Source organism: Brienomyrus brachyistius, chromosome 13 (assembly GCF_023856365.1).
Source record: "Brienomyrus brachyistius isolate T26 chromosome 13, BBRACH_0.4, whole genome shotgun sequence".
NCBI lineage: Eukaryota > Metazoa > Chordata > Actinopteri > Osteoglossiformes > Mormyridae > Brienomyrus > Brienomyrus brachyistius.
Window position 1 is genome coordinate 14,149,162 of NC_064545.1, and position 26,695 is coordinate 14,175,856.

Consider the following 26,695-nt stretch of genomic DNA (forward strand, 5'->3'; position numbering starts at 1 on the left):
AGCAGCTCCAGTCCCGGGCCCCGCTCCTGTCCCTGGCCCCGCTCCTGTCCCTGGCCCCGCTCCTGTCCCTGGCCCCGCTCCTGTCCCAGGCCCTGATCCCTCGCCCCGGCAGCGTCGACCCCGACCTAGGGTCGGCCTGTCTGTGTCCCGCAGGGGAAGGGGACACAGACGCAGGGCTGGGGTCCCGCCCGCCCTGCCCCCTGGCTCGCCCTGCCTCGCCTGCGCTGGGGCTCGGTTGGCGCCTGCGGGTCCTGGCCCTCCGGGTCGGCTGTCGCCTGCGGGTCCCCCTCCGATGCCTCGTCGCCCTGCCTCGCTCCCCCCTCCGGTGCCTGGTCGGTCGCCTGGGGGTTCCCCGACGGCGGCTCCTCGGTCGCCTGCGGGGCCCCTACCTCCGGCCCTCCACCGGACGTCGCCGCCTGCTGCGGCTCCCCCCTCCTCCGGGCCTTCGCCCTGGCCCCTTCCAGCTCCCTCGTCCCCTTCCCTGGTGCTCCCTCCTGCTCCCTCCCTGGCCCCTCCGCGGGTCCCTCGCCCTGTCTCCTCGGCCCCTCCGAGGTCCCCTCCGGCTCCGGCCTCCCGGCCGCCTGCGGCCCCTCCGGCTGCCTCCCGTCGCCCGCTGGGGCTCCCACGGGCTCCCCTTGGTTCCCCCTCCTTCTCTCCCTTTCCTGCCCCTATCCCGCCTGTCTTTGTTCCGCCTCCCGCCTTTGTCCCGCCGTCCTCTGTTCCTGGTCCCTTTGTTCTGCCCCGCTCGGTTCCTGGTTTCCAGTCGTTCCCTCACGTCACTCCCGCTCCTTTTGTTCCGCCTGTTCCCTCTGTTCCGCCCTTTCTAGTCTGTCTCTCTGCGTTCCCTGCCCTTTGTCAAGTCCTGTCTTACGTCTTGTCCCTTGCCGTGTTCTGCGTCTCAGTTTTGTTTCCTGTGCTTCGGTGATTGTTCCGTTTGGTTCCAGGTCCGGGTTCCCGTGTTCCGTCTGTCGCCTCCTCCCTGGCGCGCCCGGTGAAGCGCGCCTTTGGGGGGGGGTTCTGTCATGCCCTGCTCGTCGGCTCCTCATGTGTGCCACGCCCCCCTGCTTGCCAACGTGTGTTTCCCTGATTGTTTCCACCTATGTCCGATTACTGTGATCAGTCCTGTGTATTTAAGTCTGAGTCTTGCCTGTGATCGTTGTCCGTCATTACGTGATCTGTGCACATGGTGTTGGTTGTCCCTCGCCTCCCGTGTCTCCTTCTCCCGAATAAACCCCGATTACCCCGATCCTGCTCGTCAGCCTGGTTTTCTGAACCACCGCCCGCACGATCGCCTGTCCACCCGAACCGCCCCGTGACACAGACAAATAAAACACTCCATATGAATAAAAGCAGGAGCCTCAACAGGCCGTATGCAAATCTGTAGCTACTTTAGTCTGGCAAATTCCAAGCAAGAAATATAATTTATTGCATATAATCATATTCATATAATTTATTGCCACATAATACTTTACCGCTTATAGTAAATATGTTTGCCTGGGCAAAATTGATCATTATAATCGGATGATCATTATAACCGATTTTTTCTTCTTCAAGTCTCAGTCTAATGCCAGCCACAAAGTTGAATGAATAAGACTCCCCTTCGTATCCGTGGACGTAAGATGAGGCAAACATCTTAAAGCTCTTCTCTAATTTACTCGTTAGTACTCTGGAGAAGGATTTACAAAAGCGATGTACGTCGTTGATCATAAGTTTAGGAAAGTCCTGTAAGTGCCATGTTATTTTTCACAGACCGGAAATGAGCGAGCCGCATTTCCATGAACGCGGAAGCTGACATGCAAAGAGCCCACTGACACGAGAGTTCACGCCTCATTACTAGTGATGTGTCGTTCGCGAACAAGACGTCTCTTTGAGCAGACGCTTTGTAGTGAACGATGGGAACCGGCTCCTGTTCAAGAGCCGTTTTATTAAGGTTTGTAGAATTGTCCGGGTTTTTGAGCTACCTAAACATTAAGGACAACATTGGCCGGAACACGTTGTCTTACGAAAAAGCCCTCCCACGAGATGGCGTCTTATTTTTAACAAGCTCAAATCAGGTCACGCTAATCAGCATCAGGTTAAACGAAGAGAGGGGCAGGTTTTATTTTTTTAAAAAGAGCCGCTTAGGAGCCAAAAGAGCCAGCTTTCTTAGTGAGCCGAGCCAAATGAGCCGGTTTGCTTAAAAGAGCCGATATTCCCATTTGGTAGACAGAGACACGAGGAAAACAAACAAGCATGCAAATGAAAATTATCGCGTCCGGAAAAATTATCAACCTCATTTTAATTATCGTGCAATTAACTGACTTATCGTTTATCGCGACAGGCCTATGTAGACTTGTCTTGAATTGAAAATCGCCAGCCAGCTGACCAAAGTTGGCAACCCTGTGAGCTGGCTCTCAATGTGTAAAACAGAGAAACGGATACATACCTCACTGCTGTGATACATGTACAGGGAATATCATCATAATAGCATTGTGCTTGTGCAGAGAAGTATGAACCAGCCTTAAAGTAGTGCAGAGGAACACAGGTGCGCAAGCAAACAGACATACTAACATGAAAAAACAAATGCTTGAACATGTGAGCATACTAAAATACACTATATTGCCAAAAGTATTGGGACACCACTCCAAACCATTGACTTCAGGTGTTCCATTCATTTCCATAGCCACAGGTAGGGCTGGGAGGTATATCGGTGTTAATTTATACCGATATATTTTTATGGATGGTATAAGATTTTATAATACCGTTCATAACGTCATCACATTTAGATTTCTATCGTCAGGGTCTCTCTGTCTCTTTCACTCACACACACACACACCTACATCCCGCCCCCACTGTGCATGAGGCTCTAATCTCAAAGCGGGGGCACGTCAAATCTCTATCACCATTTAGAACAGTGCCACAAACTCCAGTACGAAAAGTGTATTAAACTTCGGTCTGCCACTGTCACAGCCACAAAACCTATGCAGCCAGCACCTGACTCAAAGTCCTCTCTGCCATCGACACAAAGCTCGCTGCAGGCTGCATTATTCCATGGTGTACCTTAGGAAAAAGAAGTGTAAAGTGGCAAGAAATAACATGCATGCTGAGGCGCAGAGTGTGCAAAAGTAAGCAACTGTTTGCAGAGTCAATAGCTACAAACTTGCAAACTTCATGTAGCCTTCAGATTAGCTGAAGAACAGAGAGTAGAGAACTTCATGGAATGGGTTTCCATGGCGGAGCAGCTGCATCCAAGCCTTACATCACCAAGTGCAATGCAAAGCGTCGGATGCAGTGGTGTGGCACACTGCCACTGGACTCTCGGGCAGTGGAGACGCATTCTCTGGAGTGACAAATTACACTTCTCTGTCTGGCAATATGATGGAAGAGTCTGGGTTTGGCGGTTGCCAGGAGAACGGTACTTGTCTGGCTTCGTTTTGCCAAATGTAAAGTATGGTGGAGGGGAGATTATGGTGTGGAGTTGTTTTTCAGGGGTTGGGCTTGGCCCCTTATTTCCAGTGAAAGTAAACCTTAAATGTTTGAGCATTCTAAACCATCCCTTCCATCCATTTTACAAACCGCTTATCCTACTGGGTCACAGGGGGTCCGGAGCCTATCCCGGAAGTAATGGGCACGAGGCAGGGAACAACCCAGGATGGGGGGCCAGCCCATCGCAGGGCACACTCACACACCATTCACTCACACACCTATGGGGAATTTAGCAACTCCAATTAGCCTCAGCATGTTTTTGGACTGTGGGGGGAAACCAGAGTACCCGGAGGAAACCCCACGACGACATGGGGAGAACATGCAAACTCCACACACATGACCCAGGCGGAGACTCGAACCCGGGTCCCAGAGGTGTGAGGCAACAGTGCTAACCACTGCACCACCATGCCGCCATTCTAAACCATTTTTGACAATTTCATGCTCTCAACTTTGTAGGTTTCAGGATGCCCTCTTCCTTTTCCAACATGACTGCACACCAGTGCACAAAGCAAGGTCCATAAGGATACGGATGACCGAGTCTGGTGGGGAGGAACTTGACTGAAAAATTCCCATAAACACATTACTAAACCTTGTGGACAGCCTTCCCAAAAGAGTTGAATCTGTTATAGCTGCAAAGGATGGGCCAATTCCATATTAAAGCCAATGTATTAAAAATGGGATGTCATTAAGGGTCAAGTGTATGTAAACGCAAGGGTCCCAATTCTTTCACCAATATAATACACATTCAGAAAAATAAGCAAATAAACATTAGCAAACAAATAAAAAAGCACATTAGCAAATGCACACTGTTGGGGAAAGCGCCCAGCGTTTCCACCCCAACTCCACATTTACGAGACATTTTACAGTTTTACTTGCAAGGGTACCCACACTCTCTGCAATGCAAACTACAGCAGAATGTGTTACAAAGGGGGGTTCCCCTTGGCTTCTTTATTTATAATCAGTGGGGGGCGCAAGAGAGGGAAGTGAGATTCTTATCTAAGTAGGGAGCTGTTAACCACATACTTAGGGTACAATAGCTAAGAGTATGTGGCTAGAAGATAAGAAATAACGTATATATGTATTTACATTCATTGCTGATCATACAGAAATGATAAGATGATTAACAACTGTTTCTTCAACCTAACACACACAAACACGCAAGTATATAAACAAACATGCATACAAACAAACACAGCAAGCAAACAAACACATAAGCGAACCATCACAAACAAACATGCAGACTGAAACGCAAACTAACGTGCAGGCACAGAACCAAACGAACAGAAACAAACATGCCGACTCAAACGCAAACTAACGTGCAGGCACAGAACCAAACGAACAGAAACAAACATGCAGGCACATAAGCACAGAAACATGCATGCAAATACAAATGCAAGCAAAGGACTGCATAAAAACAAGAAGAGAGACACAATCCTTTGTTTTATCTCACCAATTGCTGTTGTCCACGGCATCCCCAAAGCCTGGAGTGTCCACTATGGTGAGTGTCAGCTGAACCCCACCTTCCTTGATCAGTACTTTGGACTGTTCCACCTGAAATGTAAAAGTATAGGGGGCTGTTAGAGCAGGATAGAAGAATGCACCTAGTCCCTCGCAGAATCATTAGCAGAAGAGCTGAAAAAGGAAGGAACGTTGAGAAGTGAGAAGAATATGGATTCATGGTGATGAAGACATCTACGGAACATAGCCAAGCTTCGTAAGATGCTCTCACTTCATGATGCAAAAAAATTAACACATGCCTTTATAACTTCCAGACTGTACTACTGTAATGCCCTCCATTCTGGTTCCCCTTACATAAACTTCAGCTGGTACAAAATGCAGCAGCCAGAGTTGTAACAAACACTAAAAATTTGATCGCATTACACCGGTCTTATCCTCCCTTCATTGGCTATCAGTTAAGTCTTGGATTGACTATAAAGTACTGATGTTAACCTATAAAACACTGAATGGCTTTGCACCAGAATACCTTAGTGATCTGCTGACCACATACAACCCTCCACGCCTGCTTCGCTCTCAAGCCATGGGATATCTGTTAGTACCTAGGGTAGAAAGAGCTACGGCAGGCTGCAGAGCTTTCTCCTATAGAGCTCCTCAGCTGTGGAATGGTCTTCCACTGGATGTCCGGGTTTCAGGCTCAGTCTCAATATTCAAGTCCAGACTAAAAACACACCTGTTTAGTTTAGCGTATAGGGACACTAGTTCTAGCTCTAGCTAACTCCTCACTCCCAGTCAGACCTACAGTGTGAGGTGTAGAGCTGGGTGGGGATCGGTGCCATTGACTTTGGATAAACTGGACTGTCAGTGCTGTCACTCTGGCTTCACAATCCCTTGTGGAAGTGGAGTGCTGACATTTCAGGGACTCCCCATGCCTGCATTCCCACTTGCCTCTCCCTCCTACTGATGCTGCCATAGCCATATCTGCCGGAGCTTGCACTTTGCACTTCATATTGAACTGTTAGCACTGCCTATAGTCTCCCCGACTTTGACTAATTGACCCCCTACTCCTCCTGGGGGGTGCTGCCTAGAGACCTCAATCTATCAAGATGTCCAGCACACCCTGCTACATGTGACGTCCCTGCATCCAGCTTGCTATTCTGCCCGTGTCATCTTCCATGTATGACCCGCTGCCTTACTTCTGGTGGCCTGGCGATTGGAGGGAGTGTCGGCACCGGCTTGTCATCTCCCCCCTGCTCCCCAGTTGTGTCTCAGATTTTATGATTTGGACAGTATGACTTGGCACTTAGCCATCTCTCCAATTTGACTCTTTCTGCCGGCCCCTGGAGGATGGGCTCCCCCTTTGAGTCTGGTCCCTCCCAAGGTTTCTTACTTCTTGGGAGCTTTTCCTTGCAACTGTCGCCTATGGCTTACTCACTGGGGGCTTTGGGTGAGGATGCTGGAAACCGCTTTGAGACAATGTAATGTTGTGATAGTGCGTTATACAAAAATAAGTTTGCTGTTCTTTGTCAGCACTGAAATGAGCTTCATGCTGGAGGATGGGAGGGTCCAGCAGGGGTGTCCTGGGGGCCTGAGAATGGAACATGACAACGGGCTGCGTCATCAGGTCAGGACTGTGGGTCTGGAGCAAAATTGGCAAGAGCTCTCAGTTCCATGGGAACATTCCTGACCTTACTGCAACCCCCCCTCACCCCACAGCTTGGCAAGGAATATAGCCCCCCCCGTTCAACAAGGCCGATGTCTGGGGGGGGGGGGGAGTAATAAGGACTAGGGCTCCCCCACCCACATGATACAAGAGAAAGAGACACATATGGGAGGACAAGCAATTCATAAGCTTAACCAAACAAGACACCACCTACCCAGCTGGACACAGCGCTAACCACTGGTGGACATTGCATGTGACCCGCTGGGCAGTTGAATGTAGAACCCAGGCTAATGAATTGTTTGACCCATCAGCGTTTTGAGTGATCCAAAATGATTAACACTTTCTCAACTGCGGTGCGCATGCGACTCCACTCAATACCACAGCTGTACAACAGGACAGCGTACACGACCTAACTCCATCGCGCAGGTGTGCAACAGGACAGCTCAGGTGACCCGAGTCGATCACATAGCTGTACAACTGGACAGTGCATGCAACCTGATTCGATAGCACAGATGGGCAATGTATAGCGATGGGCAATGTATAGCGATGGGCAATGGTGTCTGGATAGGTGGTGTCTGTCTTGGCCAGGCTTATGAATTGTTTAGCCCACCATAGGCGGTGCTGTTGCAGCTACAGGATAAAAGAAGAAATCGGCAAAAATAGGCACAGTTAGACAACCTAATGATGAACTTGTGGTAGAGAGGGGCAGAACAATTAAACCAGCGGATGGCAGAGAGCAGAGGGGTTTCTCACCTGCACAGTTTTCTTGATGCGATGCGAGGGTCCAGGGTAGTCCTTGGAGTACAGGTCGGTGAGAAAGAGTGAGTTGATGAGGGTGGATTTTCCCAGTCCAGATTCACCTGGGGGCAGAGGAAGAAACACACGTGTTTAGTGATGTGCAGTGAGCACTCAAAACTGCAGCACCAAATGGAGAACAGCCACTGCACTCCACGCAGTAATGAGTATCCAGAGGGCCAGTGATGCACTGGAAGTTGAAAATTAACCACAGAAACATTAAGTACTGTGAGGAAAGCCATGTGTATATCAGTGCACAGGCACAATATAAACACAGCAGCGACTTGCAAAAGAAAATGCATATACAGGAATGCACATGCGGTGATGACACACTTGTCACTCGCTAACTTGTCCCACAGCAATGATGGCCCTGACCACCAACGGCAACTCCACCTACCCAGAGACACACCCCAATGATGATAACCACACCCCCCACACACTCCACCCCATGTCACAGTCATGGCAGCCCCACACTTAGTCACAATCCTCAGGAGCGACAGTCAAACCCTGAGTGCCACTCTGGACAGTGGCGGCCACGCCCCCTCTCCCCCTATGTGATGACAAACTCCTCCCCTCACTGAAGCTGCAGGATACCATCTGGCAACGTGAGGATGATAAATCAGCATAAAAGGCACAATGAAAGCTGTGTTCCCACAACAAGCCGAACACACAGTGACCCCCTGCCAGAGCAGACCAGTCAAATGGGGTTCAATGAATCTGCAGTCAATTACGATGCAGGGAACATGTCGCCCCCCCCCCCTCCATTTCTGAAACAACCTGACCCATGTAGCCCCTGTACTGGCTTAATTAAAATGGCACCCTGCCTTCCCAAAATGGATAGTGACGACTACACTGGTACAGTTAGTGTGGCCTCCTTTTTGGACAACAGAATCCATGGGACTTGTACTGTACGGAATGACCTCTGTGCGACTGACAGCTGGACCCGGTATAAAGCAGCTGAAGGAAGACAAAAATAAGGCCATCTGCTATGGCAGCTCTCTGATCCAAGTTCTCCAGCTTTCTGCAGAATAACCCAAGTGAGTGAGTGTGTGCTCGTAAAAAAAAAAAAAAAAAAAAAAAAAACTATACACACATATTCACATACATACAAACACACATTTATCCTAAATGTTACCATACTGGTATCAGCCATTTTCCATAGTGGAGGGGAAGGGAATTCATCAGCTCATTCTCCACCTAGAAAAGCACCAGCCAACATCATGTTTGTAATTCATCACTGAAACTGGCTGGAGATACACAGCTCAGAGCTTAGGCAGTTATTTGCACTGGAAATATTGGATAAAAATATATCGGTCATCAGTAAAAAATTACATATGTGTCCCCCTCACATAATTATTTCTTTGGACCCCCCCACAATTAACATAAAATAGTTTTATGCCAGTGTGCTCCCCCACATTGGAAATGCTTCTGACGCCCCTGGGCTACTTCAATATTAGTTTAAATACTAGGACTCGTGGCCATAGGTGGAAATTAGCGGGAGAACATTTTAAAATGGATTTGAGAAAGCACTTCTTTACACAGCATGTAGAATATAGTATAGTCTCCCTATTAGTGCAGTGCAGGGACGGATTACGGACCGGGACAGCGGGGCCGCTGCCCAGGGGCCCTTGGGGTGCAGGGCGCCCATGGGGCCCCTAGCCCAAAACAATTTGCAACGCTTATCAACAATGTATTTTCGTTTGTCAATTTTAGAGGGCCTACATTCTTTGATCCTCTGCCTACAAGGGCCCCTGACCCTATAGGGAGGGCGTTTGGCTGCCAAGGGCCCTTGAATTGTGGTGGTTGTGGTGGTGGTGGTGGGGGGGGGCCCTCGCGAACGTTTTGCCCAGGGGCCCACACAACCCATAATCCGTCCCTGGTGCAGTGCAAGTTAAAACCCTGGGTTCCTTTAACCCACAGCTAGGTAAGATTTTAACAACTCTGACCTATTAGTTAAATTCTCACCAAACAAGCTTGATGGGCTGAATGGCCTCCTCTCATTTATAAATTTCCTCAGATCACCTGTTCTCATGCATGCATACAATATTCACTACACTACACAGTAGTAGATTTGTAATGCAATTTAGTAGGTATTGTGTAAGTATGCAATTTCAGATACACCCTTGGTCTGAATTGGTATTACATATGACAGGCCACAGCCCCTTACTCCCATACTGCACTGAGCACATGCCTTAGTGGCAAAGAGAAGCCTGTAAACTGCCTTGTGATCTAACCAGCAGCAACTCCTGGGAGGAGACATCAAGCTAGGAAGTGCAGGGCAGGGAACACATGCGGGGCATACATCACACTGACATTATATACAAACATGTACAGTACTGTGCAAAAGTCTTAGGCAGGCAAAGAAAATAATGTTAAGATTATCCTCGTGTTGGTTTAAAACCAAGATATTATGCCTGTCAAAGTGTGTCAACTAGATATCAGTAACTTTTTAGAAAACAGAAGAAATTATTACTAGTTTTTATTGTGTTACTCTTAATTTGCACATGTTCTAATGTTAAATTGTGTTTGTGTTCTAAGCCAAAGTACCCTTGCTACCCAGATAACTTTGAGCATTTCTTTGGACTGCCTAAGACTTTTGCACAGTACTGTATATATTACAGCAAAATTAGAGGCACCAGGTCACTGAAATAACATGACTTTGGACTGCAAAGGGAAACCCACATTAACGTAAAAAAGGTCACAGGAAAAGAGCCAGCAACCAGGGATGGGATTCAAACCCACAACCTTGGAAGTGTTAGTGCCACCACTGAGCTACAATGCCTGAAGAGCTGTTAAACTTTAGTAACTTTCTGACATAAATATAGCACCCTGCTGTGCGGGGTGTAACTACAAACAAACCATCTGCAAGGCGGGCAGGTGGAGGGGTAGACAGGCGGGCAGGTGGAGGGGTAGACAGGCGGGCAGGTGGAGGGGTAGACAGGCAGGCAGGCAGGCAGGCAGGAAGCTGGAGAGGCAGGCAGACCAGCAGGCAGGTAGAAGGGTGGGCAGGCGGGCAAGTGGACAAGTATGGTAGAAAAATTTATGATAATGCAAAAACAATTGTAATCAGTATTTACCAAAGAAATTCATAATGTCAGTGTTGTATTAACTACAATGATTATAATGATTAATTGCTGCTTTGAAATAGTTATTACACTGAACATGTAAAGCAATAATGCAAGTTGGCTTAAGTAATGGGTTTTCACTTTAAAAGTAAGATGAAGAAAGTAACTGAAAACAGGGTTGGGAAACCATAAGAACAGGTTGACCTTGCTGATAACGGGCCCCTGGTGTCCAAGGATAGCCAGCCCACCCTTAAGCTGTCTGTAAACTGTTGCATTTTTTTTGTTATAAAAGAGATATGCAATTGTTGCCCGGAAAGCAGATCACAAGACGCATGAAAGACTGCTGAGTGTCTGCTCCCTTAAAGCTTTGCGGTAATAAAGTGTCGTCAGACTCTTAAACAAATCGATTTCAGCGAAATTTCTACCACACAAGTAGGCTGAGAGGCAGGCAAACAAGCAGGCAGGCGGGCAGCTGGATTGGCAGGCAGGCAGAAAGGTGGGGGGCAGAAAGGTGGAGGGGCAGAAAGGTGGAGGGGCAGAAAGGCAGGCGTGCAGGGAGGTGGAGGGGCAGACAGGTGGAGGGGCAGAAAGGCAGGCGTGCAGGGAGGTGGAGGGGCAGACAGGCAGGCGTGCAGGGAGGTGGAGGGGCAGACAGGTGGAGGGGCAGAAAGGCAGGCATGCAGGGAGGTGGAGGGGCAGAAAGGTGGAGGGGCAGAAAGGCAGGCGTGCAGGGAGGTGGAGGGGCAGACAGGTGGAGGGGCAGAAAGGCAGGCGTGCAGGGAGGTGGAGGGGCAGACAGGCAGGCGTGCAGGGAGGTGGAGGGGCAGACAGGTGGAGGGGCAGAAAGGCAGGCGTGCAGGGAGGTGGAGGGGCAGACAGGTGGAGGGGCAGAAAGGCAGGCATGCAGGGAGGTGGAGGGGCAGAAAGGTGGAGGGGCAGAAAGGCAGGCGTGCAGGGAGGTGGAGGGGCAGACAGGTGGAGGGGCAGAAAGGCAGGCGTGCAGGGAGGTGGAGGGGCAGACAGGCAGGCGTGCAGGGAGGTGGAGGGGCAGACAGGTGGAGGGGCAGAAAGGCAGGCGTGCAGGGAGGTGGAGGGGCAGAAAGGTGGAGGGGCAGAAAGGCAGACGTGCAGGGAGGTGGAGGGGCAGACAGGCAGGCATGCAGGGAGGTGGAGGGGCAGAAAGGTGGAGGGGCAGAAAGGCAGGCATGCAGGGAGGTGGAGGGGCAGAAAGGTGGAGGGGCAGAAAGGCAGGCATGCAGGGAGGTGGAGGGGCAGAAAGGCAGGCATGCAGGGAGGTGGAGGGGCAGAAAGGTGGAGGGGCTGGCAGGCGAGTCAGCAGACCCAGGTCCTTGAGGTTGACCGCATACTCCTGCATAGTACGTAAGCAGCTCTGTGAGGTGAAAACCTGAGAAACGTCAAGAAAGCCGAGTTTATGCCTTTTTGGCTTGATTTGCAGGAATAAATAGTAACCAGAACAATTCAGTAGGGAGACGTTACCATGGCAACCAAAACCCGCCCGGGAACTGGCCCGGCTGCAGGAGGCTTTGTGCGGCGATCACCTTTCAGTGAGTGTAAGTCCCACAGCAGAGATTACAAAATGGTCTGAAGCAGTGAGGTTGAATACGGAGATGGCCCTAGTGGTGGGCTCAGAGCGGTAGGCCTGGCTGGCCACTCTCCTGTGACACCCCTGTGAGCCCCCAGACTCTTCTTTGTCTCCAGCTTGGACAGTCAGAAGTAACCTGGAGTGACTCAACAGGGCCTGGTAAAGAGGGCAGGGCCTGGAGGTGGGCAGGGCCTGGAGGTGGGCAGGGCCTGGAGGTGGGCAGGGCCTGGAGGTGGGCAGGGCCTGGAGGTGGGCCTTCACAATCCTACACATACACAGACACACAGACACACACACAGACAGATAGACACAGACACGAAATCCCCTAAAGTACACCCCCGTGTCTGTCAGCTGTGTCTAACAGAGTGTTGAGGTGGGTTTTATTTTTTTTTATGATTTGGACAGTATAACTCAGCACTTAGCCATCTCTCCAATTTGACTATCCCTGCCGCCCCCTAGAGGATGGGCTCCCCCTTTGAGTCTGGTCCCTCCCAAGGTTTCTTCCTTCTAGGGAGTTTTTCCTTGCCACTGTCGCCTATGGCTTACTCACTGGGGGCTTTGGGTGGGGATGCTGTAAAGCGCTTTAAGACAATGCAATGTTGTGATAATGCACTATACAAAAATAAATTTGTTTTCTTTCACAGAAACAAAGGAGGGGACACAGAGGTGGAATGAGATTGTGTGACAGATAGAAAGCAGGGGGCTTCATACAAATCCCCTTTTTACATTGATGTTGGTATTTTAAACATTCATTAATGTCTATGACATTCTGGCAGTACTACACAGGGCCTTTAAAGCTACATATGTATATACGACTTTCACTGAAACAGCTGTGTGACGTGACCATGCAAGAGAGCGTCTGTCACAAGCTCCACAGTCTGCATGCATTCCTGCAGAGTCCCTGACAGAACCATCCGCCAGAGTGACAGAGAAAAAGAGACACAGAGAGAGTTATTGTTAGCTAAAGACCAAGGCAGTGAAAGCTTGTAAAAAGACAGGAAAGCTGCCCCCTTCCCAAGTCTTGTGGGGGGGGCATGCAAAGGCAGAGCTCTGCGGCGTCCCTCTCCTCAGGCCACTCACACAGACACGTCTGAAAAGGCATCAGATGGGCTTTCGGCAGCTCCAAACCGGGCCCTGCCTTGCCAAAACGGCCCCAGCTGCTTCTTATTATACACATTCCTGATGCTGTGACACCCCCTCTTCCCACCAGCCCACAACCTTTTTTGTGTGTGTGTGTGTGTGTGTGTGTGTGTGTGTGTGTGTGTGTGTGTGTGTGTGTGTGTGTGGTGGAGCGATACAGACGTTTTACTGGCGGGACTTTCCATGCCAATACTGAGAAGCAGATACTCAGAACCGTCAACGGTTGATGTGGAGGAGGCCATGCTGACCCTTAGCACATGATCGTACAGGAACTCGAATATGTGTGTGCGGGTTTCACATGAGGCTGCTTCTGTATATTCAAGACTTCATTCAGAAACTCAGAGAGAGAGAAGGAGAAAGAACTATGAGCACATGGGTGCACACAAACAAGCTCGCTCACACACGGTGCCTAGGGGAAGGGGGTGTCCACTTACCTACAACCATCAGCGTGAACTCGAACCCCCTCTTCACGGACTTCCTGTACACCTGGTTGGGGAGGTTGGCGAAACCCACATATCCCTCCAGGTTTCTCTGCTGTGAAAGGAGAGACAAGCAATCAGCCTGCGAGTGGCAGGAGGCTCACAGACACACCAAACCCAGCTGCCTAGAGCCTGAGAACCAGAGTCAGTATAACCACCCTCCCACCAAACCTTAAAAACAGCGTAACAGCCTAACCTCGATCCCTGAAAAATAGCCCGACCTCAAATCCTGCAAAACAGTGTAATGTACAAAGCATGCTGGTAACTGCATAATTAGTCCTGCTGACCAACCCTGGCTGTCCACATTGCGTCAGCCAATCATGGACAGTGGGTGGGATCAAAACAAACGAAAAAGTTCACCTTAGTGACTCTGCACTGTACCCAAAGTGATTACGGCTCAGTGATTATGGCTCATACAAAACCATACGGCCACCTTAATCCTGACCTCTGAAAAAGTCTTGCAGGATAACCCTGATCTAAGTTGTGAGTAATATTTTATCGTAACTGGTTACAATTATATCAAAAGATATCACAAGAATTGCAATACAGAACTACATTTACTGTTCCAAGAGACGTACAAGTAATGCTAAGTTCACACAAGACACTGAAAGTTGTCAGATCGCTGTATTGTGCACACTATGCAACACTGTTCTGTAATTAGGGATTCTGAAGATGCTGTGTTTTACACACTACATGACTGATCAGGGACGCGGGATCACGCACTACACAATCTTCCAACAGGAGGACTCTTCAACGAGTGTGCATGGTCTCCAAGCTACATTTTGTTATGAAAAAAACATGTAAAAGGTGACAAGGGGAAATGACAATTCTCCGATTAATATCAAGGTGCTACAAATTATAAAAACAGATATATAAATAAAATATTATGCATCATATAATATCAAGCCACAAATAACTGCAACTGGAAACTTTTATTGAATACCTCTTCACTGAACACCTTTTCAAACTCCTCTCTCAGATTTCCCCCCACCCCGTGTCTTGCGCTCTAATTAGTTGTATTTCATTGCCGCATTCATTGCCAGTCCCAACTGGGTCATAACACTTTTCACACTATAGGATTTGAAATTACTGAAAGGTCCAGATATTTAGCCCGCTAGATATCTGTTGAGCATTTGCCATGCATCAGCAACTCTGTCCAATAGTGTTTTTGAACTGTTCACAAATAGCGATCAACCACAGATTTGCCAGCACCGAGCAAACAAAATTTGCCTCCAGTCTGGGGTTTTTGTCAACAATCTCTAAAATCTGTTGCCGACCAGAAAAATTCACCCCAAATGGCTGAATGTCTGGCTGTGCATGTATGTGCAAGGTGCAGTGTCTTTCATACACCATGAAGTAACCAAACACTTCTTACTGATCAAAAAAATTCTAGATCTCATATGTCCTATTTAATTCTTTTATTTATCCATTATTTGAATCTGTTGAGGCATGGTGGTGCAGTGGTTAGCACTGTTGCCTCACACCTCTGGGACCCGGGTTCGAGTCTCCGCCTGTGTCACATGTGTGCGGAGTTTGCACGTTCTCCCCATGTCGTCGTGGGGTTTCCTCCGGGTACTCCGGTTTCCCCCCACAGTCCAAAAACATGCTGAGGCTAATTGGAGTTGCTAAATTCCCCATAGGTGTGAGTGAATGGTGTGTGAATGTGCCCTGCGATGGGCTGGCCCCCCATCCTGGGTTGTTCCCTGCCTCGTGCCCATTGCTACCGGGATAGGCTCCGGACCCCCCGCAACCCAGTAGGATAAGCGGTTTGGAAAATAGATGGATGGATGAATCTGTTGAAAACCGAGTTCAGAATTGTACTGTTATTGACCAAAGTGATAAATGTTTGTTTTTTAAAAAAAGCCAGTTTCTTTATATGTTTGTTTGAATTATAATGCTACAAGCAGTGCTTCTTGTACAGATAGACTTGGTGGGTCCATTAGCCTCTCCAAACATTTCATACATACTAAAGTCTCCCCAAAAACTTGTGTGTTTGGTTGGGCTTCTGCCATTGACTGTGTTCAGCAAAGAACACGAGGAAGACCCTTGCCGTAAGGAGTCATAGCTGCGTCTCTGTAAGCAAAAACACACACATGAAAGACTTGCGTCTCCCTGTAGGTGGCAGGCAGCGCGCTAGCATGTGCGGCTGGGAGGCTCAGCGGCTCACGCATTCACATGCTGCACCGCGTCCGCCGGAATGGTTTCAAAGATGGCGGCGGACCGCCAGATGGCTGGCAGTGCATTCCCAAGCACTGTGATGTCTTCCGCTGCCGTCCCAAGTCTCTCCACCAGGCACCATGCCCATCTCCACCAGCCTTTACACCCCCCCCAATCTGTTCCTCTCTTTTGCACCAAAGAGCTCAAACACTATTGATCTCCCAGCCCTTGGCTGGCCCCTCCAATGTGCAGTGAAATGGAAAGCATCACTGACACAGTGAGAACCCAGAACTGGGAACCACTGACACAAGGAAAGCCATCAAATGGGAACCTCTAGCACAGGGAGAGCCAACGACTGGAGACCTCTGACATACTATTCTGTCATATCCCTCTTCCTCACTAGAGAAAGCATCAAATTGATTCAGACTGGTCTGAATCATGAACTACATAAGGAAATCAAGCTTAAATGTCCCACAAGCATTAATGTCATGTAGCTGCACAGGCCAGTTTGCTGAAGGGAGGGATCTCAGGCCACACAGAGAACAGGCCCTACCCTGAAACAGAACAGAATCAGAGTTCTCCGCTGGCACTATTCCCACTGCTGTCATGTGACCTCATCCTGACGACAGACATACTCCAGAACTCCATTCCCATGTGGTGCTGGTGATGGGGTGTCCCATTTGACACAGACAAGCGAAAAGGCAAGTAATCATCATCATTATCAAATGTGAGAATTCCAAAACAGAGCGTGAAAGCCTGTATAGACGGGGGTATTGCCATAGTAGCCCTCCATCCAGCTATGCAGGCCATTTTCCATGTTCATTTTTAATCAAACATTTAACAGAGGTGAGGCTTACCAGTGGTAATTCACCTAGAAATGCATCATTAATATGTTTTGTACTAAAGGTTTTGAGATGGGATGCGATTTTGTTAAACACCAGAAATGTCACAAAGCACGATGCTAGACTGGAAAAGAGACAAGATAATGGATGGATGAGTGACATCTGACAGTCACTAAGCACCATGGCCACAAGCAGGTTTTCTGTATGTACTTATGGGTGTAGTCATGGGTGGGGAAAATGTACCCCAATATTTAATTTGAAATAAAAAAATTAGGCCATTGCATTTATTAAATTGTATCCCCCAATATCCAGCTCTCTCATGCTGTTGAATCAATTCCAAATCATCAGAGGCGTTACTATTTCCTGATCATTATCACATAGCAAGACATCGAATATTAAAACTCCTACTAGCACTGAACGATGAAGAGATATTTACACACTTAAATCACTGAATTTATACTGTAATGGGTTTAGATATACTAGACGTATTACAAGCAATTTATGAATACCAAGGGCAGCAACCTGCCCATAATGTAAGATTATTCCGTTAGTTTTTATTATATACAGACTGTATCCTACCTGTCACGTATGCGATGGAATGAGCTGGAAAGCGGTGGACGCATAGTATATCGGTATAGAACAACATGCATAGCGGAGTACAGAACCCGGATTCCGAGAGGGGGGTTTTACCGAGTGTAATACTAAATACAATATAGTAGCAACTAAATAACGATAAGGAGATCCCGGCCGGTTCACCGCATCACGGTGCGGCCCGTGTCTAGTCCGGCACAACGTCTACATTGACGGGGGCGTCCATAGAAAACACGGCTCTCTGGGCGATGGCGCAGCAGAACCAGATTCGCCACCAACCCACTTAGCCCATCCCGTGGCTCGTTCACCAAGTAAAGTGTACGCGCCAGCATTGTTTTTAAAGAGTAGCCACTGTATTAGATATAAAGCCTGCAGATATATGTACCGCCGCACACTGCCACCCATTAAGCTGCACTTACTGTTACGCAGGACACCGCGAACTCAGCTCTCCTGATCATCGTTCAGTACGCACCAGCAATTCATAAACAGCACTCATTGCGTTTTTTTAGATAAAGTGAGCAGACACGTATATCGCTGCACATTGCCTTCCATTAAGCGGCACTTACCGCTATGCCGGACACTGCAGATTCGGCTTTCTCGATCATTGTACAGTAAGAACAGTCACCCTCGACCCAAACAGATCACTCATAAAACGGTTCAATAAAAATACGTAAGCGCAGATCTTCTTCCTCAGCTGGTAGCGCGCCGCTTACGTGAATGTGATAACCAAAAACAGTAAAATCCGTTAAAAAAATATACAATAAACTTGAATATGTAGCAGTACACCAGACCTTATCCTACCACGAATCCGTACATAGCCTGCTGGTTATTGAAGCGCTAGTCCCGCCCCCTCCAAAGGAGGCGCGTTCGGATTGGTGTTTGGCAGCGGCGTTCTGTCGTTAACCGGCCTTCGCAACTGTATTGGCTGCGCGGGGCGGTTCCTTCTTCCGTGTATGCTGCGCCAGCATTCAAAATAACATGAAAATGTGGCCGCCAAAGATCGTGTCGTTTATGTCTTACCATTACACCAGAGCAGCAGAAATACAGACATTGACTGTGAGACAAAAAGTTCACACGCTCACACGCCACACCTTGTGTTTCTCATGCTGAGAAGTAAAAAATAACGCTCTCTAGGGTGTTGCCCATCCATCCATTTTCCAAACCGCTTATCCTTCTGGGTCGCGGGGGGTCCGGAGCCTATCCCGGAAGCAATGGGCACGAGGCAGGGAACAACCCAAGATGGGGGGCCAGCCCATCGCAGGGCACATTCACACACCATTCACGCACACATGCAGTCCTATGGGCAATTTAGTAACTGCAATTAGCCTCAGCATGTTTTTGGACTGTGGGGGGAAACTGGAGTACCCAGAGGAAACCCCACGACGACATGGGGAGAACATGCAAACTCCACACACGTGACCCAGGCGGAGACTCGAACCCGAGTCCCAGAGGTGTGAGTGCTAACCACTGCACCACCATGCCGCCCCTCTAGGGTGTTGTGTTATATATAATTAGTGGATGAAGTGCAGGGATATGGAATGGAGTTTTCTGACGAATTCATAACTGTCCCGAGGTATGCAAAATTAATAGCCACCTACCAGCCAATCAGAAAATAGAATTTGTTGTTTGAAGTTGCAAGCACATCATTACATGGATGCTCACACAGATGGAGTTCCGACAGGATGGAAGTTAGCAAGATCCGATGAACGCGATAGGTAGGGATCTCAAGTCTCACGCATTGACCGTGAGACATTTCTTTCGCCTCTAGTGTAATCTCACTCCAAACTTTGGATGAAACTTGAGAGCCTTGGAAATAATAGTTTTAAATCTATACACGCACTGGTGGACAAAACGTGACAAACAACATTTTAAATATATCACATTCTATTGTCATTAAGGAAAAATGTAAAAGTAATTAGTCATTTAGTCCTACCATTATTTTTCTGCTCCTGCCAGGGACGGATTACGGACCAGGCCAGCGGGGCCACTGCCCAGGGGCCCTTGGGGTGCAGGGGGCCCTTGGGGCCCCTAGCCCAAAACAATTTGCAACGCTTATCAACAATGTATTTAGTTTGTCTATTTTAGAGGGCCTACATTCTTTGATCCTCTGCCTACAAGGGCCCCTGACCCTATAGGGAGGGCGTTTGGCTGCCAAGGGCCCTTGAATTGTGGTGGTTGTGGTGGTGGTGCTGGTGGTGGAGGGGGGGGGGGTACCTCGCGAACGTTTTGCCCAGGGGCCCACACAACCTATAATCCGTCCCTGGCTCCAGCGTATAACGTTAAACTGCATCCGGCCCTCCAACTTGCAGGGAAATAAATAAATACATTTATGGGGTTGAAAGTGGGACTGGCACTCCAGCCACCATAAAACAACTCACAACAGCTCGACATAAACAGGCAGGACACCCTTCTGTTCTCCACAGCTGTAGCTCTGCTGCAGCTGCCCACAGGAAGGCTGCTCGCACCATAAAGAGAATGGGGAATGGCTTCGGGAGCCTCATCCACGGACAAATCAAAACTGTCGGAGAACTAATAGAGCTGGTGTGGTGCTGAGGCCTCGCCTACTGTTAGTCTAACAAATTTATTTATACAACATTACATCGTCTCAAAGCGCTTTACAGCATCCGCACCCAAAGCCTCCAGTGAGTAAGCCAGAGGTGGCAGTGGCAAGGAAAAACTCCCAAGGAGGAAGAAACCTTGGGAGGGACCAGACTCCAAGGGGGAGCCCATCCTCCAAGGGCCGGCAGGAATAGTCAAATAAGAGAGATGGTTAAGTGCCAGAGATGGTTAAGCGCCAAGTCACACTGTCCCAATCATAAGATATGAGAAATAACTGGAGAGCAGGGAGGATGACAAGCCACTGCCAAGTCTTCTTCCAATCGCCAGGCAACTAGAGGTAAGGCAGCGGGTCAGACATGGAAGATGACACAGGCAGAACGGTGAGCTGGATGCAGGGACGTCACTAGTGGTGGCGACATCACATGTAGTAGGGTTGCTGGACATCTTGATAGATTGAGGTCTCCAGGCATCACCCCCCAGGAGGAGTAGGGGAAATAAAATGTACATAGGCAGTGCTAACAGCTAGGTGAGTGCAATATGAAGTGCAAAGTGTAAGCTCTGGCAGATATGGCTATGGCAGCATCAGTAGGAGGGAGAGGCAAGTGGGAATGCAGGCATGGGGAGTCCCTGAAATGTCAGCACTCCACTTCCACAAGGGATTGTGAAGCTAGAGTGACAGCACTGACAGTCCAGTTTATCCAAAACCAATGGCACCGATCCCCACCCAGCTCTACACCTCACACTCTAGGTCTGACTGGGAGTGAGGAGTTAGCTAGAGCTAGAACTTGTGTCCCTATACGCTAAACTAAACAGGTGTGTTTTTAATCTAGACTTGAATATTGAGAGTGAGCCTGAAACCCAGACATCCGGTAGAAGACCATTCCACAGCTGAGGAGCTCTATAGGAGAAAGCTCTGCAGCCTGCCGTAGCTCTTTCTACCCTAGGTACTAACAGATATCCCATGGCTTGAGAGCGAAGCAAGCGTGGAGGGTTGTATGTGGCCAGCAGATCACTAATGTATTCTGATGCAAGGCCAATCAGTACTTTATAGGTTAATAGCAGTATTTTATAGTCAATTCGAGACTTAACTGGCAGCAAATTAAGACAGGATAAGACCGGTGTAATACGATCAAATTTTTTAGTGTTTGTTAGAACTCTGGCTGCAGCATTCTGTACCAACTGAAGTTTATGCAAGGATCCAGATGGGCAACCCGATAGGAGGGCAATACAGTAATCCAGTCTGGAACTTACAAAGGCATGTATTGGTTTTTCTGCATCATGAAGTGAGAGCATCTTACGAAGCTTGGCTATGTTCCGAAGATGATAAAACGCAGTTCTAGTAATACTTCTTATGTGAGCATCAAAGCGTAGATCTGAATCAACAAGAATGCCAAGATTTATAACCACCGTGTTAGGTTGTGTAGGAAGGCTACCAACATTGAGGTGGTGAAACTTATTTCTTGCAGCTTTGGGACCAATTACCAGAACTTCTGTTTTTTCTGTGTTTAACATAAGGAATTTTTTTGCCACCCAGCACCGGATATCTAATAGACAGTCTTCTAGCCGAGATAGTAGTGATGTATCATCAGGGTTAAAATATATGTACAACTGTGTATCATCTGCTTAGCAATGAAACCCAATACCATGATTTCTAATAATGTTACCAAGAGGTAGCATGTATAGGGTAAACAGTAGCGGGCCCAGGACTGATCCCTGTGGGACACCATATTCAACTTTTGTGGCCTTGGATGATTCATTGTTCACATGGCCATACTGATAGTGATCAGTTAAATATGAGCGGAACCAAGAAAGTGCTGTCCCCGTAATGCCAACTGCACCTTCTAACCGGTCCAAGAGGATATTATGGTCCACAGTATCGAACACTGCAGTTAAATCTAGCAATACCAACAGAGATACACAGCCACGGTCAGAAGCCACAAGTAAATCATTCATTACTTTGACTAGAGCAGTTTCTGTGCTATGGTTTGGTTTAAAGCCAGACTGATATAGTTCATTGGCATTATTTTTTAGTAGGAAAGAGGACAACTGACGAATTACAACCTTTTCCATGATCTTTGAAATGAAAGGAAGATTTGAGATAGGTCTATAGTTTCCTAAAACACTGGGTTCAAGATTTGGTTTCTTTAGGACGGGTCTAATAACAGCCATTTTAAGAGGTTTTGGAACATATCCAAACCTAAGAGAAGAGTTTAACACATTTAACACGGTAGTGCTAATCTGTGGTGCAATTTTCTTGAAGAATTTTGTAGGAATTGGGTCTACAAGGCTAGTAGAGGATTTAATTAAGCTCAAAAGTTCTGAGTGTGTAATATGAATGAATGATTCAAAGGTCTCATTATTGGTAGGCATAAGACTAGCAGGAAGCTGGCAGCCGTAAGTAGGTAAGGGTGTGCACTGGATGGTCTGTCTAATCTTAGTTATTTTACCATTAAAAAATGTAAGAAAGTCATCACTCTTAAGAGCTTGTGGGACTTGGGAGTTTAATGAGGAATTCTGTGTTATCCTAGCCACGGATTCAAATAGGAATCTGTGGTTGCCATACTCAGGGAGTAGCTGTTGTAGTGGATCAGCTCTTCCCTATGGTGTCTGATGTCACTCCTTTCACCGAGTGTATTACTCTGGCTAACGCACTCCTTGGGTGTCTGTTCTGTTGTGTCAGTGTATGCTCCAACCGCGGTAAATGATGTCTCATTCAGGAAGACTTACTTACAACTTTGCTCGGTGATTGATGGGTGCCCACAAGGTGACACTCCTCTGGTCATGGGTGACTTCAACGCAACAATTTGCATTGACAGGGCTAGGGCTGGCTATGAGAACTGTGTCGGTCCCCATGGGTCTGGAAAATGAGGTGAGAGTGGCACCATGTCCCTTGACTTTGCAAAAGGATTCCAACGCCCTGAGCCACATCATTGGACTTGGAATTCCAATACTGGTGGTGTGGCGAAGGAGATCGATCACATCCTCGAATGTAGAGGCTGGAAACTTCTGCAGAACTGCAGAGTCTACAGAAATGCTCAGTTTGTGAATTCTGACCCCAGACTTGTTGTTGCTACTCTGAAGATTCAGCTTAGATCCAGTAGGCTACCACCTACTAGGAGAATGAGGCTGGACTTAGCCATACTCCAATATCAAGCTGTTTATGATGAGTTTGCATGCAGTTAGTGTGAGGAACGTACACTAGACTTGGTTGAGACTGCTGACTCTAATGTTATGTGGGAGACCTTCTGTGATAAGACTCTGAAGGTTGCTGACGGTTGTGTTGATGTTGCCAGTGTTCCCAGAAGGAAGTGTGTTATTTTGAAGGGCACCCTGGATATTATCCAGAGGAGTCACAGTGGGAACTGAGGAGGACAGCTATGAGGGCAGATAAGGAGGCATTTCTTAGACGAATCTGTGAGCAGGTGACACACCATCTGTGGTCTAGTGACCCACGTTCTGCTTACAGAGAAATCGAAGCATTACGCACATCTGAATCTGTTCCTCTGAGGCTTGCAGACAGGGTGGGTGATGGAACGGTCCTTATGTATGACACTGCAGTTGTGACCGGCTGAGCCAGCTGTTTAAAGTTGACCCTCCAGCTAGGAGGACATCTTTGGGTCCATGGTCCTTAAAACTGATCCTCCAATCAGCTGTGAACCACCCAATCTCACTGAGACTGCATGAGTGGTGAACCAGCTGGGGGTACGGAAGGCTGCAGGGATCTGTGGTATCTGGGATGAACTTCTCCAGGCTGGTGGTAAGGCTGTCCTCCTGGCCTTGCTAGCTGTCTGTGCTTCCATTTGGTAATCAGGCATCATCCCAACTGACTGGAAAATGGGACTTGTAGTTCCTATCTGGAGCAGTCTGGTTTCAGCAGAGGTTCTTTGCAGCCTTTGTCAATTTTCGTAAAGCGTTTCGTAAAGAGTTGCTCGAGTTGCCCTGTGAGACATTCAGAGACTTCCCGGGATCGCCCAGAAGTTGCTGGATGTCATAGCTGGACTGTATACTGGTACTGTGAGTGCTGTGCAGAGTGACGGGAGAACCTCTGTGTTCTTCCCAGTTGACTCTGGGATTCGCCAGGCGTGTGTTCTTGCTCCTACTCTATTCAATGCCCATGAGTCATTGGAAGCTCTGATTGGGGCTCTCAAAAGACTGAATGAGAAGTCTGAGTGTTTCGGATTGCGGGTGTCCTGGATAAAGACCAAGATCCAGGCATTTAATGACTTCCTAGGCACAGTCATCAGTAGTATGTCTGTCTGTGGTATGTATGTCGACCTTGTCAAGAGATTTACCTACCTCGGCAGCAATGTTCATGTCTCTGGTGACTCTTCCTCTGAAGTCAGCAGATGGTTTGGAAGAGCATGGGGAGTCATGAGGTCACAGGAAAGGGGTGTGTGGCACTTCCCAGATCATTGCAAGACGACAAAGGCCCAAGTCTTTAAAGTCCTGGAGTTCCCTGTCTTGCTGTATGGCTGATACATAGACACTATCCAGTGAGCTGAGAAGAAGACTGGACTCAAAACTGTGTCTCTTCAGAGATTCTTTGGCTACCACTGATTTGACTTTGTGTCGAATGAGCGGTTGCTAGAGGATTCCCAAATGAGGCACATTACCTGCATTGTGAGGGAGCGTCAGTTATAGCACTATGGCCATGTGGCATGTTTCCCTGAGGGTGATCCGGCTCACAGGATCCTCATTGTTGGGGATTCAAGCATCTGGACCAGGCCAAAGGGACACCCAAGTAACGCCTAGCTATGGCAGATGGATGGCCATTTCCGGAGGGTGGGACTGGACCGTGTGGCTGCCTGAGGACTCGCCAGCCACAATCTTGAGGGGTTTTGCTGTGTGGTGGGTGCAGCCAGGCGCGCAGTTAGCACCAGGGACAGATGGGATGGGTCCCCTTCAGATTCAGAGTGACCTCGATCTGCCCCCCCCCCACTTACAGGATAAAAAAAATCTGCCATCTTTGCATAAGGAAAAAATATCCCGTCAATCCTGCGTTTGTTAAGTTGCAGCACAGACAGTTGGCAGTTGGCGTTTACTGAGAAGCCTGTATACCTTGTCACGTCAGCATCAATCCACATGTGCGCAACACTGATGGACCATTCAGGGAGGGGACAGGCTAAAGCACAGAGTGATGGCTGTAATTCATACTCCTGTTTTAGGGACTGAAACATTTTATTTCACACATCTTAAATGGAAATCTGAACATGCTTTATTACGACTACCTTCAAGCTCCTAGCAGCACTTGTATTTTTGTTATTGTTAAGGGGTCCTGAATCGTACGAGCTGCCTCATCGGTGCCTGTCAAAGTTGTAGCGGTAACCATAGTGACCACTAGGCCCATCTGATGGATTGAATAGAAGGATGAAGCAAACGAAAAGGCAAAAAACAATTACAGTGTTTTTTCAAAAACCAGATGATGTAAGTAGGCTATCCCTTACTTGCTGCCTGTTTAACTTACAACAGGCTAAATATGAATGCCTTTCTAGGGTATCGATATTATGCTAATGTTAAAATTAGTGCTGTCAGCGTTAATATGTTAAGGCAGTTTTGACGCAGATTAATTTGACTCTCCGTGCATAATCGAGCGAGCATAACAACGTTTCGTTAGGAAAATGAGCGAAGACAAGTCTGTTCTGTTTATGTAAATATGTTGTTAACATGTTTGCAAGGCACATTAAATGGAGAGTGAATTATTTAAGTTTTATTAGTTAGTTGTTTTTTGTACAGTTGTGTTCAGAATAATAGCAGTGTGTATAAAAAAGTGAATAAAGCCCAAAGTCCTTATAATAGCTTTTATTTATACAGGTAAATTCATTGGGAACACTGTACATTCTATTCACAATCAAAACATGAAGAAAAATGATCAAATTTGTGTTAATCCTTTAGAAAAATGTAAGAAAAAGGAATATTAGGCTGTTCAAAAAAATTGCAGTGTCTGCATTCTTCTTTACAAACTCAAACATTCACTGTGTAAACCGGAAAAAAACGCAAGATTTAGCTTCCCTTTGAATCACAGAACTAATATTTATTTGTATAACCATGGTTTCTGAGAACTGTTGCACATCTGTCTTGCATGGAGTCGACCAACTTCTGGCATCTGTGAACAGGTATTCCTGCCCAGGATGATCCACAATTCTTCAGAATTCCTGGGTTTGCCTCAGACACAGCATGTCACCCCATAAGTTTTCTATTGGATTAAGGTCCGGGGATTGGGCTGGTCACTCCGTAACGTCAATCTTGTTGGTCTGGAACCAAGATGTTGTTCTTTTACTAGTTTTTTTGGGATCATTGTCTTGCTGAAACACACATTTCAAGGGCATTTCCTCTTCGGCATACGGCAACATGACCTCTTCAAGTATTTTAATGTACTCAAATTGATCCATGATCAAGTATGCGATAAATAGGCCCAACACCATAGTATGACAAACATCCCCATATCATGATGCATGCACCATGCTTCACTGTCTTCACAGTGTACTGTGGCTTGAATTCAGTGTTTGCGGGACGTCTGACAAACTGTCTGCAGCCCCTAGACCCAAAAAGAAAAATTTTGCTTTCATCAGTCCACAAAATGTTGCGCCATTTCTCCTTAGGCCAGTAAATGTATTCTTTGGCAAATCGTAACCTCTTCAGTATGTTTTTCTTTCAGCAAAGGGACTTTGTGAGGGCCTCTTCCCAGTAGGGCTTCACATAGCCCTCTTCTAATTGTCACAGTGTTCACAGATAACTTTAGATCTTCTTTGATCTTCCTGGAGCTGATCATTGACTGAGTCTTTGCCATCTTGGCTTTTCTCCGATCCATCCGATTGGTAGTTTTCATTTTTCTTCCACAGCTTTCAGGTTTTGGTTGCCATTTTAAAGCATTCGAGATCATT

General features: G+C 47.7%; 1 protein-coding gene and 1 long non-coding RNA gene across 11 annotated transcripts in view; one reads left to right on the top strand and one right to left on the bottom strand.

Annotated features, from left to right (window-relative positions):
* Window positions 1-18,098, bottom strand: part of LOC125706063 (septin-7-like) — a 33,947-nt gene extending 15,849 nt beyond the window's left edge. The window contains exons 1-4 of one of the 2 annotated variants that reach the window (XM_048972542.1): window positions 17,822-18,098; window positions 13,621-13,720; window positions 7,337-7,443; window positions 4,916-5,016 (exon numbers count right to left, since the gene is read on the bottom strand). In XM_048972542.1, coding sequence (XP_048828499.1) covers window positions 4,916-5,016; window positions 7,337-7,443; window positions 13,621-13,720; window positions 17,822-17,860 — 347 coding nt within the window. In that variant the 5' untranslated portion in view covers window positions 17,861-18,098. Of the gene's footprint in view, window positions 1-4,915; window positions 5,017-7,336; window positions 7,444-13,620; window positions 13,721-17,243; window positions 17,447-17,821 lie in introns of those variants that run through there. The other variant, XM_048972543.1, reaches the window with a different exon arrangement.
* LOC125706064 (uncharacterized) lies at window positions 10,914-11,763 on the top strand. 9 transcript variants are annotated; one of them, XR_007381885.1, is made up of 5 exons: window positions 10,914-10,954; window positions 11,019-11,050; window positions 11,083-11,354; window positions 11,403-11,498; window positions 11,627-11,692. It is a non-coding gene; the product is annotated as an uncharacterized LOC125706064 (long non-coding RNA). The 9 variants fall into 9 exon arrangements; XR_007381882.1 differs by lacking the exons at window positions 10,914-10,954; window positions 11,019-11,050 and adding an exon at window positions 10,955-11,002; XR_007381881.1 differs by lacking the exons at window positions 10,914-10,954; window positions 11,627-11,692 and adding an exon at window positions 11,707-11,763 and having other exon boundaries at window positions 10,988-11,050.
* Window positions 18,099-26,695: the final 8,597 nt, after the last annotated feature.